Source organism: Gadus morhua, chromosome 20 (assembly GCF_902167405.1).
Source record: "Gadus morhua chromosome 20, gadMor3.0, whole genome shotgun sequence".
In the NCBI taxonomy this organism is placed as follows: Eukaryota; Metazoa; Chordata; class Actinopteri; order Gadiformes; family Gadidae; genus Gadus; species Gadus morhua.
In genome coordinates this window covers 24,354,922-24,374,125 of record NC_044067.1, presented here as the reverse complement: position 1 = coordinate 24,374,125, position 19,204 = coordinate 24,354,922, and the positions used below count along the sequence as shown (strand labels likewise).

The 19,204-nt window shown below is 43.5% G+C and overlaps 1 protein-coding gene across 2 annotated transcripts in view; it reads left to right on the top strand.

Annotated features, from left to right (window-relative positions):
* dnajc10 (DnaJ (Hsp40) homolog, subfamily C, member 10) overlaps positions 1 to 19,204 on the top strand; it is an 86,502-nt gene that overhangs the window by 28,013 nt on the left and 39,285 nt on the right. For both annotated transcript variants that reach the window (XM_030342689.1, XM_030342690.1), the window contains exons 11-13: positions 1,606 to 1,671; positions 3,492 to 3,581; positions 3,699 to 3,809. In XM_030342689.1, coding sequence (XP_030198549.1) covers positions 1,606 to 1,671; positions 3,492 to 3,581; positions 3,699 to 3,809 — 267 coding nt within the window. The remainder of the gene's footprint in view (positions 1 to 1,605; positions 1,672 to 3,491; positions 3,582 to 3,698; positions 3,810 to 19,204) is intronic.

Below are 19,204 nucleotides of genomic sequence, written 5' to 3'. Positions count from 1 at the left end.
GAACAGCCGCATGAAGCTGTGACAGTGCGTCATCTGATAACATTTCGGATTGCCTGGTTGTCGTTGCAGCTCACATTGGGATTTGCTTTATTTTTTCACACAATTCATCCCTTTGTTTACCTTCAAGTAACGTCTCGGCAGCGGCGTTCAAGCACTCATTCACAACAGTCGTGTCACTGATTTTTTTTTTATGTTGCCCCAAAATCCATGCAATCTTAAGTGAGCATTCATTTGCACGTTGCTGGCCTGTAAATGAGTGTGTGAAGACACGCGTAGAACTCTCATACTGAGCTCTCAGCTCGGATATTTTCCACGCTCTTACTTCTGACTTCTGGGGATACTTTCCTCGAAGGATCTGTGTTTGGATTCGTAATGCCGCTTACTATTCCCGCTTTTTATCAGCGCCACGGTTTCAACACATAAAAGACACAACAAAGGTTTTGTACTGCCTTGCGGAAGAATGAACAATTATTGGTCAGTCCATTCATCTTTACAATGTCTGTTTTCGGGGTCAACTTTCCTTATTTTCGAGCAAGCCATTTTCTCATTCCAAATCTCTCTTCCGATAAACAAAAGAATTAATTTGCTATTTTCTGAGTGACGCTATTACGCACATGCCGTGACAGACGGAGGGAGGGGCGGAGTTCGGTGGGTGCATGAACTTCGCTCTGTGAAGATCATTGCTTTTTGCTGTTTTTATGCTGCACTACAGACTATTCTGCCTTTCATTTGTATTTCAGTGAGAAATTATTTCACTAACATGATCATGCTTTGTATAGTGAAATATAAAAAAATTAGAGCTGTCAAGCGATTAAAATATTTAATCGTGATTAATCGCATTAATGTCATAGTTAACTCTAATTAATCGCGATTAATCGCAAATTCTTTTTCTATGCTAAATATCCCTTGATTTTTTTGTCCCATAATTCTTCTCATTTTAATTCTCTTATCAACATGGTGAAGTGCATCGGCTTGCCTTGTGCAAATGATTTTTTACTGATAACAACATTGGCATATACACTGATCAAAACAGGACGATACAAAAAAAGAGCCTATAGTGCAATTAAACGACTGCTTTGAACAAATGTCATTTGAACATAGCAGGTAGGCTACTGCTGCTAAAAAAATTTTTTTTTTTTTTTTTTTATAAAGTAATTGCGTTAATCGCGCGTTAAAATTTTTAACGCCGTTAACTTTGGTTTGCGTTAACGCCGTTAATAACGCGTTTAACTGACAGCTCTAAAAAAAATATAAAAAAACGTATATTTTTTTATTATTATTTTTAATTGGTCATGGGTCCGGATAGGACCGTCACTTGGTCCGGACCCGGACCGCGGTCCGCCGTTTGGAGATGCCTGCTCTATAGGCTCTATGACCGGTCCGCGCCCCCCCACCTTTAAGCGGCGGGCTCCAGTGCAGCTTATATATGCACACATCATTCAATTTAGCTGCTGCGGCTTATCCTCCAATGCGCCTTAAAAATACGGTATATATATTAATTAATTAAATTCATATCAGCGTTAGTATTCCCAGTATTAGTGTCAGTATTCCTAGTATTCGCGTTAGTATTACTGTATTACAACCTCAGTGCTGTTGTATTTCCAGGTGACCAGCGGAGCCACAGCCTACTTTCCACCTGGCAGTTCTCTGCAACAACAAGGCAGTGTGCTGGTAGGTCACTAACTAACTCTGGTAGGTCACTCACTAACCCTGTAAGGTGACTTACTAACCTGTAAGGTCACACACTAACCCTAACCCTGGTAGGTCACTAACTAACCCTAACCCTGGTAGGTCACTAACTAATCCTAAAAACATATCTGTGTGCTGGTAGGTAGGGCTGTACGGTATGGACTAAAATGTATATCACGGTATGATTTGAGGAATAGACGGTAACGGTATTATATCACGGTATGTTAATTTTATCTTCTAATTTCGATATAAATGCCTCTGAAGGGGTAAAATACTGGAAAGGCAGCAAAACCGCATAAAAAAAATTAAAATCTTTTCTCAAGTTACTTCCATCTATGAAAAACACTAATGTTTAATAGTATGGATTTGTTTCTCAACTTGCTTGCGGACCTTGCCGTATAGTTTTTGGCATCTCAATTTGGCTCAAGTGTGTGCGGGCATGTAACGCGTACCTGGGATCGAGTGTTTTGACCATCTCTTTAAAGCCCTTTCTATCGACATTTTGAAAGGGAACCATGTCCTTAAACAGGTAAACAGTGACAACGTTTGTCATCTCGTTCCACCACTGGCATTTTGTTGTAAGGACTGTCTTTCAAAATGCCTGCGGAAGCAATGTCTGATTGTAGAGACGGCTTCACGCTACCAGCGTCTGTCTCGTACGTTGTGGAATGAGAGCTCGTGAAGGGACTATTGCGCAAGCACGCAGGAGCGCTTGCTGCGCACCTGCGTAGTTGCGTACTTGCATACTTGTAACTTGCCGTTGGTTACGGGTTTCAGTGACCTGGTTTTGGTTCATTAAAAGTTCCTTCAATTACTAATGACTCGACATCGTTATGTCACCGGCGAGGTCATTACAATATGTTCAATAAAACGTAATCACGGACAAAATACGTTTTTTAGACAAACGTAATTGAGAATGCCGAATAGTTCTCTGGGAACGTAATTTTGATGAGAAAGGGTTGCTCTGTCAGTCGTCAAAAAAAGCGCACGGACGTGGCCTCTATAGCAACGACCTCAGCTACCCAACACTGATCAAAAAAACGATTGTTTCTCTCAATCAAAACACAAAACAGGACAACTGATGCCCATAAACTTAACCCATACATGTTTTGTAATTAACAAGGACACGTTGGTGTAGTTGTGTTGAGGAATGTCACAGATTTCACTGTAACTTCGCCGTTAATGTGCAGCCACCGGGTCTTCCGTTAGCCAATGGGATGAATGCTCATAGCTTCATATATTGCCGTGGAGGGATTACATTGCAATGAGTGGAAAACCCCCTGCGTCGAAAAAAGAAGCACATGGTCCTCCGTTAGCCAATGGGATGAATGCTAATAGCGTCTCTATGTGCAGCCATCGGCTCTTCCGTTAGCCAATGGGATGAATGCACATAGCTTCATATATTGCCGTGGAGGGATTACATTGCAATGAGTGGAAAACCCACTGCGTCGAAAAAAGAAGCACAAGGTCCACCAGGTCCAAGCACAAGGAGACCAGGTTGCAACTTCCATACCGTAGCGCAAATTCACACCGGTATACCTTCAGCACCGTTTATACCGTACATCCCTACTGGTAGGTAACTTACTAACTTTGGTAGGTCACTACCTAACCCTAACCCTGGTAGGTCACTACCTAACCCTAATCCTGGTAGGTCACTGACTAACCCTAACCCTGGTAGGTCACTAACCCTGGTAGGTCACTAAATAACCTTAACCCTGGTAGGTCACTTACTAGCCTTAAAAACAAGGCGTGTGCTGGTAGGTGGAAAAGTCATTTAATGATGAATATTTGTTTTTCTCTAGTGGCTGCAAACTCTGGACAGTAGAGAGATCTACAATCAGATCATCAATCACCTCCCTGACCTCCCCCTCCTCACCAAGGACACCTTCCAGGTACCTCATCCTCCTGACCCTCACCCTAACCCTGACCCTGGTCTAAACATGAGGAACATTCTGGTCAGAGGCTTCCAGGTAAAAATAAAGGTAAAATGCTGTGCATTTTTTTTCCAGAGCCAACTGGCACATCACCGCTGGCTGGTTAGTTTCACGTTTGGAGAGAAGAACACGGCCTCCAACGAACACAAGAAACTGAAAGCCATGTTGAGGAACGATCACATACAGGTACACAGCGCTTCTGTGTTGGTCTCTCTCTAGCTGCCTTCACACCAAAGGCGGCCAGAATATCTCACACGAGTACACCAACTTTACTTGCGCAAACTTTAAAACGAGATGGGAGGAGTAGGGGCTTCTAAACTTTTGCTACCAAAAGCCAAAGTTTCATTCCGCCAAATCCTTCTCAACCATGGCCGAGATAACCACCACTACGATATTTTACTTGTTGTGGAAGTACCAGAGACGTCAGAGAACCCAATGCAGTCGTCTAGGATTCATAATATCATCCGGAAGCGCACACTGCTTTTGTCCGTGATATTCTATATTATACTAGAGTTTTCCCGCGCGTATTGCGCGCGCTCAACCTCTAGTTGTAATTAAACCCATAGCAATAATGTGGAAACCCCAGTCGATAATGTAAGAAATTTCTGAGCCCATAATATCATAACATTTTGCCTATCATTTTACAACATATAACATTCGTTCAGCACAAATGACTCTTAAAAGCAGTGCCCACATTTGAATATTTTTTAACCATTCAGCGATCAAAAGGCGAAAGGCGACATTTAGGGGGCCACTCAATGACATGTAGAACCGTCATCAACACGCCCACTGAAGTGGTCTGAGAAATGCCTACTTTCTACTCCTCATTCACATATAAGGTCATTTACATTTCCTACAGAGAAAATACTACCTCAGGGGTAGTATTATTCAGGAGATTTTCAGGGTAAAAATGTCAGGATATGTTGTTCACACATACGGCCCATCAGGAAAATATCAGGACTTACACGTGTGTCTGAAAGCAGCTAGTGGGTGAGCATTTGATTATATTATCAAATTTGTCAATTATGGTAACAGTGGTAATTGTTCAATGGAAAGTGTAGTATACTATGCATGCAAATCAATTGTTAAATAGCTTTTACTGTTATTCAGGGCTGAAAAGTGCATTGATATTTTAAAATGCAAGGCAACTACTATTGGTTAGTTGAAAAATAATATTCATCATTGTGATTAAACAACAATCCCAGTGTCCTGGCTAAGACAGGCAGCAGTAGCCTAAAGTCACACATAGCATACACACAAAACATAAGAAAAATAAAACAACTAAAACAGTCCACAGGGGGGGGGGGGGGGGGGGGGGATATCAATATCGCAAGACATATGGGGAGGCTCAAGGAGGAAAAGTAATATTAAGTTTGAGCAACAAAGTGTAAAGACATTTTGGGAGGCTCAAGGAGGAGAAGTAATATTACATTTGAGCAACAAAGTGTAGTCTTGTGGTGGACTCTATAGACATAATTCACCGTACTTTGTTATTGACATTGTTAAGCTGAGATGGAGGGGTGACTCCTCGTCTCTGGCGTGGTGAAAGAATAAGCAAAGTGATAGATTCTCTTTAGCCTTTATGGCGTATTTATTCTCTAGAATACATGACTGACTACCATCCAGTCGGTTCAACGACCCTGTACAACGGGCCAGTTTGACCTGCGCTTTACTTCACTAGAACGTAGTGACATCATCACGTTGTCCCTTCAGAGTAAGGGCGCAATCATATATTGACACTTAACACCCCACCTCGCACTTGGCGCACTGGGTTACCTGAAAAACAGAACAATAACACGGTTTCCCTCTTTGGCTTAACACAGATATACTCTGCATTTTTAAGTGCCAAACATATCCTGAGCAAACTTCTTTAGCTTTAGTGTATTGGCTGGCTTTGTCAACACATTTGTAAACCAAACCCCTGTAGGGGGGTCTGGGGCCCTCCTCCCCCCGAAGATTTTTTTGTGTTTTTCATATAAAAACGAAGCATTCTGGTGCATTCTGACAAAACAATAAAGGCAAAATTGAACATTTCCTTACAAAGACGAATGGAGCCAGGGAACTACGTTTTTAGTTAATTTATTTGCCTGGTAGAATTCAGCAAGATTAAAAGTGCAAATACATCAATAATAATTGGGAATTACTGGTATACACAAGTTAACATTCTCTCTCTGTCTCTATCTGTATGTGTGTTTGTGAGAGAGTGAGAGTGAGATAATGAGATTCTAAAAGGGGTGAGTGTGTTACGGACAGTGTTGCCACAGTTACCTTGAAAAAGTAATCCGATTACTAGTTACTCCTTAAAATAGTAACTTAGTTACTTTACTGATTACTTGATTTTAAAAGTAACTAAGTTAGATTACAAGTTAATTTATTAGTTACATTTTGCTGCGAAAACATCCCCTGCCGCCTCAAAATAAAAAATGACAACCGGTTTATCCAAAACTAACTTTTTGCCCCCCCCCCCCTTTAAACAATTCTGCGCAGGGGGCGGGTAGGGGGAATTCGGGGGGGGGCATCAGTACCTCTTGTGTACAGGGCCCAGAATTTGGTGCTACGGCCCTGGTGCTACGGCCCCTGCTACACACTGACACACGGCTTTCAACCGCTAGACAAAATATCACCGTGCGCTTTACGGGGTGATCACCGGACGCATCTCCATGTGCGTGACGTAAACACCGCGTTCTATCGCTCGAGCTGATCGGACATCCCTGTGGGTTTGGTTCTCTGGCAATAACGTAGAGGCTCCCACGCGCTATCTCTGCTGCCGTTGCTCCAGCGCAGCACACACACACACACACACACGCACGCACGCACGCACGCACGCACACGCAGCACCGCGCAACTAATACCGCCGCTAATAACAACTGGTGGCGCGGACTCAGGAGAGTCAAGGTCGACACTCGCCACTGATAGATTGAAGTATTTGGAGACTGTTACGTCCCCCGTCCCCAAGGGGTGGCAACATAAAACCGGGGGGTATACCACGAACCTCGCTGAACATACCCAGGCTTTCTTGGGAAAACCTGGCTCGACAGAGCCGCAACTCGCAATCAGAGTTAAATGGTACCACGAAGCTCACTTTAGATTCAATTAGTTGAACCAGGTTTTCCGCTTTAGGTTCAGTGCGCGTTCACTTGAAAGGGGCGTTTTTTGCGTCATTTTTCTCACCTTTACGATAGATCAAGCAGTCTATATTAGGGCTGGGCGATATATCGATATTTAAAATATATCGATATTTTTTCAAAAGCGATATGAAACGAGACCATATCGTCTATATCGATATAATTTAATTTGCGTTGAAATTACAGCACATTTGTTCCAAATAACACCAGTTTCGAACCACGCCTGCCGCCTGCTATTTCGTAACTCTGCTTACGTCTCTCCCGCTCTGCCTCCGGCTCACACACACAGTCTCTGCCTGCCCCCCCCCCCCCCTCCACTGACTCACGTCACTTTTTGAAACATGAGCCGTGTTCGAAATCGTTCACTATTCATTGGGTATTTTAAGTGCACTATATTGTGCATGAAATTAACCACTGAGGATTCGAACACCACTACAAAATGGCGAGCACCCTATATAGTGCACTATATCCATGATAGGGAACGATTTCGAACACAGCTATGGAGTCCGCCTGCGCATGCAGCTCCGAGGAGCTTGTTTGCAAGCGAAAGACCAACGGCTCCATAGTATGGAAATGGTTTGGATATAAGTTGTCTGACGAATTACAAAATCACGTAATTTGTGGAGAGTGCTTAAAAACTGTTGCAACCAAAGGGTTGCAATTCTGTCCATAATATTCCGGAGGTGCACACAGCTTTTGGCCGTGATATTATATATTATAATGTTCTCAAATACGAGGCGGAGGCAGTGTCTAGTCCACGGTTTATTCAACCATCAAACTGTATTCAATTCTGAACGGTAGGAATAGTAATTGTAAATCGAAACGGTAGGTAGGTATAGTAATAACGGTAACTCCACAGTAACTTCAATGTTTCTCACTCCGCGAGACCCAAACATAAAACATTAAATGTCCCATGACATGAAAATCTCACTTTATGAGGTTTTCTAACATAAATATGAGTTCCCCTAGCCTGCCTATGGTCCCCCAGTGGCTAAAACTTGCGTTTGGTGTAAAACGAGCACTAGCTATTCTGCTCGCCTTTGAAAAAACGGAGGCTCAAGCGAGCTGATTTGGAATGTCTTGGTCTGTCACAAAGCATCTAAGCTCCTCCCCTTACTCTGCCTGGCCCGCCCAGAGACGTTGGCCCGCCAATGAGACACGACCGTGCGAGCGCCACATGTGTGTGTGAACACACACACTGTAACGCAAGTGTTTCTTGTCGGTTCTTTGACATCTCTTGTATTTCCACAACGAGACTGTATTGGGGGTTATCTGAGCCATGGTTGAGAAGGAATTGGGGGAAAGGAACTTTGGCTTTGACTCGCTGAAGTACATGAACTGCGACATGCCTCCCGTGTGTTCTAGAATATTAACAGAACACGGCTAAAGGCTATGTGCGCCTCGCCATTGCGATACATCCACTGTAAACTGCGCATGGTACCGTGGCTGCACGGCAGAATTTCGGGAATGTCTTTGAATACTGTGTTAGTTGCCCACTAATACCTATATTAAAGAATACATAAAATAGCATGTCATGTCCGCCCCCCCACGCAGTCGTTACGGTTCATAATATTTCGGAGGCGCAAAAAGCTTTTGGCCGTGATGTTATATATTATAATGTTCTCAAATACGAGGCGGAGGCAGTGTCTAGTCCCCCCCCCCCCCCCCCGGAGGCAGTGTCTAGTCCACCCCCCCCCCCCCCCCCCCCTTCGACAAATATCGATATTTTTCTTATATCGATATTCTGCTTGAAGATATCGAGATATGACTTTTGGTCCATATCGCCCAGCCCTAGTCTATATGCGTATAAGTGAAAAGATTCTGCATATTGTCTATAAAATAACTATGCCAAATGCAGAATTGTTCGCCATTAATCCAAATAGAATGATGATGATTTCGTTGTTTGCACAATGACAATAAAGTCTGAAATCTGAATATCGTCAGACAATGCCAAGGGATCGGTTCTGTCCCGTAAAACCCTCTGTCTCCGTAGAGACGCCTGTACGAGAAGTGCGCCGAGGTCCACGGGAACACCCACAAATGGTGACGCCATTGTCAGAGGAGGGGCTAGGAAGCTGCGCACGCCGATTTAAGTAGCCGATCTCTGGCTAGACCAGGGGTCTCCAACCTTTTTTCAACTGAGAGCTACTTAGAAAAAAATTAAGTGGCCAAGAGCTACTTGCATCACATCGCACATATTTATTAATGAACTGATTAATAAATGCATGAATTTATTATGCATTTATTAACTGATTAACTGATTAACTGATTAATTAATCACACGTGCTTCTGTTTGTACACGTGTGAAATTGCAATACACAATGCTTATCAAAAATAACTCAACTCTAATACAATAACTTAATAACTCAACATCAAAGGTCCAAGAAAACATTAGTACACTCACTCTTTTTAAAACTTAGTGAGATGACTGGCACTGCATGGAGTCCTTCTGTTTGTACACGTGTGCAATTGCAATACACAATGCTTATCAAAAATAACTCAACTCAATAACAATAACACAATAACTCAACATCAAAGGTCCAAGAAAACATTAGTACACTCACTCTTTTTAAAACTTAGTGAGATGACTGGCACTGCATGGAGTCCACCAAAGAGGTGTATGCTGGAGTGTATGCGCTCAGGTTCACTCTAATACAGTCATTTAAATGTTCATCTGTCAGTCTTGTTCTGAATTTAGATTTGATGACATTCATGTCAGAAAAAGCAGCTTCACAAAGGTATGTCGAACCAAATAAAGCAGAAATTTTAAGTGCTGCTTGGTGAATGTTCTTGTAGTTTTCTGGGTCTACAAGGCTCCAGAAATGTTGTGAGTGTTGCTGAGACTTAAGCTGAACATGATTCTGGAGATTTATAACCTCCATCTCCATCTCCACAGGATTGACAGTGAACAGTTCAGCCATCTTTTCTGAAATCTCTGTGATGTCTACCTCCATGAATGGGTTGGCAATGAATGCCACACATGGCTCCAGCTTATCAAAATCATTGAACCTATCCTCAAACTCCTGGCCTAGCTTTGACATGAGGTCACAATATTTATTGACATCCAAAACAAAGTCAGCCCCTGCATGGCTATCTAACATCTTAACTACTGTTGGGAAGTGTTGCAGTCTTTTGTTTTTCAGTTGCTGGAGGTAGAATGACAGTTTTGCTTTAAAAGCCTTAACAGCACTGATCATGTCCGAAATTGTTCTGTCTTTACCTTGTAACTGGGTGTTGAGCTGATTGAGTTTCTCTGTCATGTCTGTCAGGAACGCAAGATCAAGCAGCCACTCAGCATCAGACAAAAGTGTAGTGTCCTCCTCTCTTGACTCCATGAAAGCCTTGATTTCGTTCAGCAATGAGCAGAAGCGATGCAGTATTTTTCCTCGGCTCAGCCACCTCACCTCAGTGTGGAGAAGGAGATCACTGTGTTCAGCAGACAGTTCCTGGAGGAGCAGTTTGAAGCTTCTGTGCTGCTTGGCCTTTGCGCGAATGGAGTTGATGATCTTAATGACAGGTGTCATCACATGATCAAATCTCATGACTTTGGCGCATATAGCCTGCTGGTGAATGATGCAGTGATAGTTCACAATTTTAGGAAAGTCCGGGTCGGCCTTGCACAGTGCAATAAATCCTGATTGGCGTCCTGTCATAGCTGGTGCGCCGTCTGTTGTAATAGACACCAGCTTTTCAATAGGCACGTTATGTTCAACGAAGTACTTTTTCACAACGTTGTAAATATCGACTCCTCTGGTTGTGGTTTTTAGTGGAAGCAACGTTAAAAACTCCTCTCTGGTGGAAGCGTCTTCGAAAACCATCCGGACAAACACAGCCATCTGAGCGGTATCAGCCGCATCCACCGACTCGTCACATTGAATTGAAAACCATTTGCATTTAATCATGTCCCGCTCCAACTGACCCACTGCATCGGCAGAGAGCGCAGACACTCGCCGTGCCACTGTGTTTGCGCCAAGCTGTACATCAGCGATAGCGGACATGATTTCAGTCTTACTTTTATGGTCCTTGAATAATGTGTCGGCCACCGCTGTCATTGCTTCCTTCACCATCCCGCCATCGGTGTATGGCTTCTTGTGTTTTGTCAAAATGTGCGCCACTTTAAATGATGCCTCCGTGGCCGCGTTGGCTTTCTTCGTCGGTCCGATGAATAAACATTGCTGTTTTTTAAGGTTTGCTTTCAGCTGGTTCACTTTCTCAGTCCGTAGAGTGCTGCCTGCTGGAAAATCCCGCGCAAAGTTACCGTGGACTTGAGTGTGGTGGCGCTCCACGTTACCTCTTTTGCCGACCGAAACACTGCTCCCGCATATGAGGCACACACACTTGTCCTTCACGCTAGTAAAGAAGAACTCGCATTCCCACTCTAAATGGAAATGGTATGTTTTCTGCTTTTTCTTGACTTGGCCACCTTGGTTTTCCATCTTTGTTGTTTGTGTAAAGTTCTGCTAATACCACCAAACTCCTCACTTTAGCTTAGCGAGCGTACAACGTCACTCAACGTCACAACGTCACTTTGGCTACATTTACACCGGACACCAATGTGACATATATGTGAACGTAAGTGAGATGAGGTGCATTTACTGTCGTCGGAATATTATTATTTTTAATTTTTTTAATTCTTTTAATTATTATTATAATTTTTTATTTTTTTATTTTTTTCGGTCAACCTATCAGGCGAGCTACTGAAAACCTGCCCGCGAGCTACCGGTAGCTCGCGATCGACGTGTTGGAGACCCCTGGGCTAGACTAAGCCGAAAAACTGCTTCCGACCAGGTTCGGTTGCGAGCATAAGTCATCATGGTGATACAGCGACGCTAAAAGAGATCGACTTTCGTGGTACAACTAACCCAGGCTTTGAGCTCAACATACTTCGCTAACCCTCTAAGCGAGCTTCGTGGTACAGGCCCCCGATGTTGGTTAACTTAAAAAGGTTAACTTGTTTATTTAACCCGGAGCTTGGGGTAATCAATTAAACACTAACAGAGGAGGCAAAACTACAAAAGGAAAAGGACCATTGGGTGCTGTCCAAATCAAAGAAATGAATATAACCAAAAAGAAGCTACCAAAATACACGTGCGCCTACTGTTTCTTAACAGTAGGCGCGGTTTTCGATAACGGTTTTCGATAACCTCTAACAACCTTACCCTGGCCCAGTTCCCTGGTAACTAACAAGAGCCTCAATCAAGTAACAAACTAAGCATTTGAAGACCTAAATGGCAAGCTGCAAATCCGAGAAAAGCTGCCGCGAATGTTGAGCCCGCCCGTATTTTGTCTTCCTGGATCCTCGGCTTTCCGATGCAGCAACCAATCACGTCCGGGGAAAGGCACATCAAAACTAACATAAATGTAAACAAATCACATGCATGGAAAAACACATGGTAATTTGCATGGCCATTGACAAACGGAGGGTTTTACCCATGAGGGCGGGGCGTCGGTCCGCAACCGTAACAGACATAGGCTTCACACGCACACGCACTGACTGACGGACCGACGGACTGACGGACTGACGGACTGACGGACTGACTGACGGACTGACTGACTGACTGACTGACTCCCAATCCAAGATCCGATAAAAAAATTGTAACGCAGTGTCTTTGATGAGTAATTTTAATCTGATTACTGGTTTGGAAATAGTAACGCGTTAGATTACTCGTTACTGAGATAAGTGGTCTGAGGCCAGTAACACGTTACTAATTAACGCGTTACTGGCATCACTGGTGACGGACAATCTATTCTTAAGTATGCATTTAGACAAATACGATAAAATATCAATATAATATGTGAAACCTTTTTTGTGTTGTTGTTCAAGACACACTGAAGGCATGATGCCACCATAGGTTTGCAGAGAACTATATACAATATGCACACTGAAGGCATGATGCCACCATAGGTTTGCAGAGAACTATTTACAATATGCACACTGAAGGCATGATGCCACCATAGGTTTGCAGAGAACTATATACAATATACACACTGAAGGCATGATGCCACCATAGATTTGCAGAGAACTATATACAATATACACACTGAAGACATGATGCCACCATAGGTTTGCAGAGAACTATATACAATACACACACTGAAGGCATGATGCCGCCATAGGTTTGCAGAGAACTATATACAATATACACACTGAAGGCATGATGCCACCATAGGTTTGCAGAGAACTATATACAATATATTTCATTTCCAATTTTTCTGAATTGGATCGTCGACTAAAAGGAACTTCTTTGAGAGACGAAACGGAATTGCGCACATTTGCAGCCATGTTGAAATCAGCAAGTGACTTGATCGAAGATATCCCTTCACGCTCTTTTCTCAGTTACGTATGACGCAAGCACGTTAGGGCGAGTCCCAAATCCCCATTGAAAATGCATTGAAGGCTCAATTTCCGAAAAAAAATGTTTTAACATTAGAGTCAACGGAGAAGGCTTGGGCGATTTTCCACGTAGATGAATTCGCCCATAGAGGCGGGACTATTTGAAACGCGACTTGAATCTGACGATTCTGATTGGACAATGACAGATAATAGGTCTAGAACACTGAAAACTACTTTTGCCGTGATAGAATAAAAAAAAAAGAAAATCCTCTTTCTCCCAGTTGGTAGTGCGTCGCCCAAATCGCCCCCATACACCATCCGACCCTCCCTGGTTGTCTTCGTACACCTTTGTTTGTGTATATTTGTATTTGTCCATCCCTTCTAGTAGCTGTTCAAAGTAGATACATTCCTGTAAGGCTGATGCTAAAGACTTGTACTCAGCCTCGCATGTAGATAACGCTGCTGTTGGTTGTTTTCTGCTTTTCCATGAGATGAGCATCCCTCACTTAAACTGGCACAATATCCTGTCATACGCCTATATGTTACGTCTGATGCCCAGTCAGCATCACAGTACATTCTGAGTCCTAGTCTCTTTGTGTCGCTTCCTTTGAAGCATAACTCTTGTTCCTTTGTACCTTTTGAGGTATCTGAAAACATGTTTTACTGTCTTCCAATGTTCTTCAGTTGGTTCAGCAAAATGCTGGGATAATTTACTGACCACAAAGCTTAGATCTGGTCGAGTGCATGTGGAAAAGTATATTAAACTTGGCACTCACTTAAACATGGAGGGCCCTATTTTAACGGTCTGAAACGCAAGTGGGAAGCGCAAAGCGCAAGTAGCTTTGTGGGCGGTTCTACGGCGCTATCGCTATTTTACAGGCGGATAAATGACACTTGCGTCGCGGCGCAAGTCTCAAAAGGGTTGGTCTGAAGCAGCCTAGTTACCCGTAGGTGTGGTTTGGGCGTAACGTCCAACAAACCAATGAGAGTGCCAGCTCCCATCCCCTTTAAGAGCCATGAGCGCATTTGAATCGGACGAGTTGATTTTGACAGCGCGTCTGCAGTCTCCGATGAGACAGATGCACATGAATTTCAAACTGCAAACGGCTCAGTTTATTGCCAAATAATATGGCCTAATTCACACATGGAATAAGGGGTTTTCTTCCACAACTTCAGAAATACTGAGTCCTCAAATAAATTTCGGCAAAGAAAACGTATATGATATAACCTATGATATGCGGTAACTGTGGTTCTATTTAATGATATACGCAATACATTATAAACATTGTTTCTTATCAGTATTGTATGCTATCCTAATTTGCATGTGTCCCCGCGGTAATAGACATTGCCATTGATTGTATTATGCATTACGTGTTTAGTTTGCGTGTGTTTAAACAGAGCACACACGCGCGCCCGCATTCATTCATTCTTTTTAACACTCACTTGCGGTAAAACAATGTTTTTCACGATCAAATACTCATCAATCCTAAAAGTTATGGGCATGTAGGCAAAAAAAAAAGTACAACTTATTACCGCTGCATCAGCTGTTCTTTCCCAAATAATTTACCAAGAATGTGCGGCTAGGTAGATGGGAGAGGCAAAGTGTATGCGTGAGGTGCACAAGCAATCCGTATGCATCGCATGCGCATGTATGCATGCGCCCTTAAAATAGCATCTGAACAACGCGCCACTGACTTTAAACCAGGTATTTCCTGGTCAGTAGCGCAATGGTATTCAGAACGACCGTTTGCGCCAGAACACGCCTCCTCCTTCCGCCGAACCGCCCCTTGGGCATGGACGCTGGAAGTGGGGGGGCTGGGGGGGCTGCAGCCCCCCCTGGTGGTGAGAGGCTGAATGTGAAATGCAAAAACCCCCGTGGAAATAAATAAATAAATACATAAATATATCAGACTATTATTATACTCTTGTCATTTTATTTACATAACTCAAACAACATATTTGACTATAAATGTCCACAATGTAGTACCACAAACACAGCATAACGACCGTTTAAAGTGTTGACGTCATCAACTAGGCTAGCACTATGTTACTTGTTCATAACACTGTCTAATGCATAATATCAGTACCTTGTCGTCGTCGTCCCCCCCCCCCTCAACAATCGCTGCCCGGGGCGTAACTGGACCTAGAACCGCCACTGAATACAGGTTGGTTGTGATGACATCTCATTATAGCCTTTATCACATGATTACTAGGCATCGGAACGTTTCTCAGCCCCCCCAACTGTGAATTACTTCCAGCGTCCCTGCCCTTGGGGCACTTGATCAATCTCTAATTTACCGGCGAGTGGCGGTGGTGGGAAAAGAACGCTCTGCGCCAGTTGTAAACTAGCAACGACACATGCGCCAGTGACTAAGTCACTTGCGCCGGATGCAAGATAAGGCCCGGAGTCTCTCTTGGCCTGCAATCCTGCCTTTCAAACCTCTCTAGTATCTTGGTTGCATATCTCTGCTATGACATTGTAACCTGACCCTCTGTTTGGTTAAAGTCTATCCCCAGAAAATGGTTCAACCTCCCTAGATCCTTCATCCTGAACCTCTCTGCAAGCATTCTCTTCACACTGTTCAGTAGATCCTCATCGCTAGTGGCTACAATTAGATCATCAACCCACATGATCAAAATAACCTTTTTGTCCTGTTTTTCTCTTCTGTACACACAGTTGTCAGCAGGATTCTGTTCAAAACCATTCTCAGTTAGATATGTATTAGAGCTGTCAAGCGATTAAAATATTTAATCGTGATTAATCGCATTAATGTCATAGTTAACTCACGATTAATCGCAAATTCTTTTTCTATGCTAAATATCCCTTGATTTTTTTGTCCCATAATTCTTCTCAATTTAATTCTCTTATCAACATGGTGAAGTGCATCGGCTTGCCTTGTGCAAATGATTTTTTATTGATAACAACATTGGCATATACTGATCAAAACAGGACGATACAAAAAAAGAGCCTATAGTGCAATTAAACGACTGCTTTGAACAAATGTCATTTGAACATAGCAGTCAGGCTACTGCTTCTTTGTTTTGAGCCAAAGATTTTTTTTATTTTATAAAAAAAAAAAATAATTGCGTTAATCGCGCGATAAATGTTTTAACACCGTTAAAATTGGTTTGCGTTAACGCCGTTAATAACGCGTTAAACTGACGGCTCTAATATGTATATAACATAACATTCCAATTTCTTTGGTGTGTAATTTACACACCATTTTCCCACCTGTTTCAGACTCTTTCTCAAAACCTTGTGGTTGCTACATATATATTGCTACATATATATTTCACAGTTAATCGGTGCATGCAAATAGGCCGTCTTAACATCCATCTGGTGGGGCCCTGGGCCAGTGGGCCCTGGGCGTGACGACGGGTGTTGTTACTACCACGCCAGGTTTGGGGCCAAGGCCAAGCATTTCATTCGCTTTCATTCCCGTTCCGACGTCTCGCCATGGCCTCCCCGGGTCCTACGTTCCCAGGGATTTACCGTCGGCCAAGTACGTTTTCATCCGCCACGATGACCACCGTACCCCGCTGCGGCCCCCCTACGATGGGCCCTTCCGCGTCTTGGAGGGTCGGCCTAAGAACTTTGTTGTGGATATGGGGGGCAGGCATGAGCGGGTGGCTATAGACCGGCTCAAGCCTGCTCATGTGGATGTTGGCGAACCGCTCCAGCTGGCTCAGCCCCCGCGGCGGGGGCGCCTGCCTGTGGCGGGGGCGCCCGCCTGCGGCAGCCTCAGCCCCTGACCCTGCGGCGGCCTCGACACCTGCTCCTGCCTCTTGCCCTTCTCCTGTTTAGCGCAGCCGTTCTGGCTGCCTGGTCCGCCCCCCTAGGCGTTGATTTTTCTAGGGACTGTTCTGTACTAGTATATTCTGTTTAACTCTAGTGGGTGTCCAATGTTCTCTGTGGGTTACCTGTTCGGTCTGGACCTGTTGGTTTGGGTGAATTCTGGGGGGGCCTGTGTGGTGACCCACAACTGCTGTGTAAGACATTCACCAAGGGACTGTACCTTTAAGGTAAATAGTTCCGGTTTACGGCAGTTCCGGTTTACTACTGTTGTGTTTTACGACAGTTACGATTCTCGCTAGTTTCGTTTGAACTCATGTTTGAGTAACACTGGTTTGTTTTGAAGCTGACTCGACCCATCTCCGTCTCTTGTCTCATCATTTACATCACTCCACAGTGTTGTTATTATTCCGCCACGTTTGACTTACACCGCCTAAACCACTTGCACGCTTTTTATGAAACTTTCTACAGCTTTAGAAGCGGACTCAATAAGTCGTTAACATAGAGCAAATATTACACTGATTGGCCCAAAGGTGGCGCTATGGCAATAGTCCAAAAATGCAAACTTTGAACAAGCATAGCTCGTGACCGATTTTACTTACAGTCATGAAACTTTGCCCACACATGCATATCTGCCTCAAGAACCTATGACTTTCTTTGGATAGATTTACCCCCATCTTGAACTTTGTTAAAAACACTTGATATGTTAAGGATCCTAGGTTTTTTGACTTAGACAAAAATCCTTTAGCAAATATCATCTATGGACCAATGTCTGAAATCTGACATAAAGCGAAGACAATAAAGATAAAAGCACCCAGGAGTCATTGACTTCTAAAAAGGGTGTGGTTTAAAACGTGTAAAGACTGTTTGCCGACTTTTTCGGCAAATGCTTATATCAACATCAAAATGGACTCCTATGATCTTGAGTCCAATAAAAAAGTTGTTCAGAATCTAATCTCAACAAGATCAAGTCCACATATTTTCAATTAGGGCGTGGCATCGAAATGGGTGTTGCATGTGACCAAAATCACCACAGTTCATAGACGGAATGTTTGATTTGAGCGGGACAAACTTAGTGGCTGTTGGGGACCAAAGTTCCCACTGCTCAAGAACAATGAAGTTGATTGTCAAAACAACATGGCCACCAGAGGCTCAAAGTCGTCCAAAATCAGCGTAGTGCCAAAAGGCAAGGTTAACTTAACCCAATCATCATCAAACTCATCAAAGGCACATGGATCAAGATGAACCCCTCCAAAATGTATCCATATCGGGCTATAGAGAGCGGTAAAACAATTAACTGAAAATGCAACCTCTCCAAATTGTACCCAGATCGGGCGAAAAGGGGAGCTATATTAATTAACAGAAAATGCAGACTTTGGACGGACATATTTTCTGACCTTTTTCTTCTACAGTCATGAAATGGTGAGCACATGTTCCTAGGAATCCCAGAACCTGTAACAAAATGGCGGCTGGACGTCCAAATTAGCCCAATCAATGATAGGTGACTAAAGGCGGGGTTAACTTGAGTCAATCATCACCAAACTTGTTGGATTTGAAGAAGTGTAGGTCAAGGTTAACCAGGCTAAAGTTCATCAAACTTAGACTTTAGGGGCTGCTAAGGCGATGAATTGAAAACTTTAAAGAATCAAGCCTCCCCAGCCTTTTGACGTACGGTCATGAAATTTTGTTCGCCCATCAACAGATCCAAGCTGAAGCTACTCCAGCGTTGTCAAACAAAAATCTGTCTTAATTGTCTTCATCAGGGTCTTAATAGTCTGTCAGGGTCCTAATGGTCTGACAGGGTCTTATTGGTCGGCTTTAGGCTTGGCACTCGTAAAATGCTGCTTGCAGCTTTAAAAGCCAACAGGTTGGATCCCTATTGTTTTTGTAAGGTTTTTTCTTTTTATTAGGGGTCCAAGCCAACAGGTTGGGTCCAAGCCAACAGGTTGGATCTCTATTGTTTTTGTAAGGATTCTTCTTTTTATACTTCCCGCGCTAAAAGTGGGCCCACAGCCCAAACCGTAAATGGTGCGGACATGCCAATAGCATGACTAGATCCAGGTCCGGCACCGCTACTCAGATAACAAAATCTATACACGGCGGTCACTAGGTGGCGCTATACAAAGGAAAGACGCGTTCGGGGCTATAACTCCCACACCGAACCTCCCACATTCAAAACCTTGTACACACAGATTCACTGGAGTCTGCTGCATCTTTTGGCATAGGCCACGCCCATTTGCGTCTATAATTTTTTTCGGCAAAATCGCGAAAACCGCAAAACAGTTTTTTCGCTACTCCTCCCACATTTCTTGACCAATCAACACCAAAC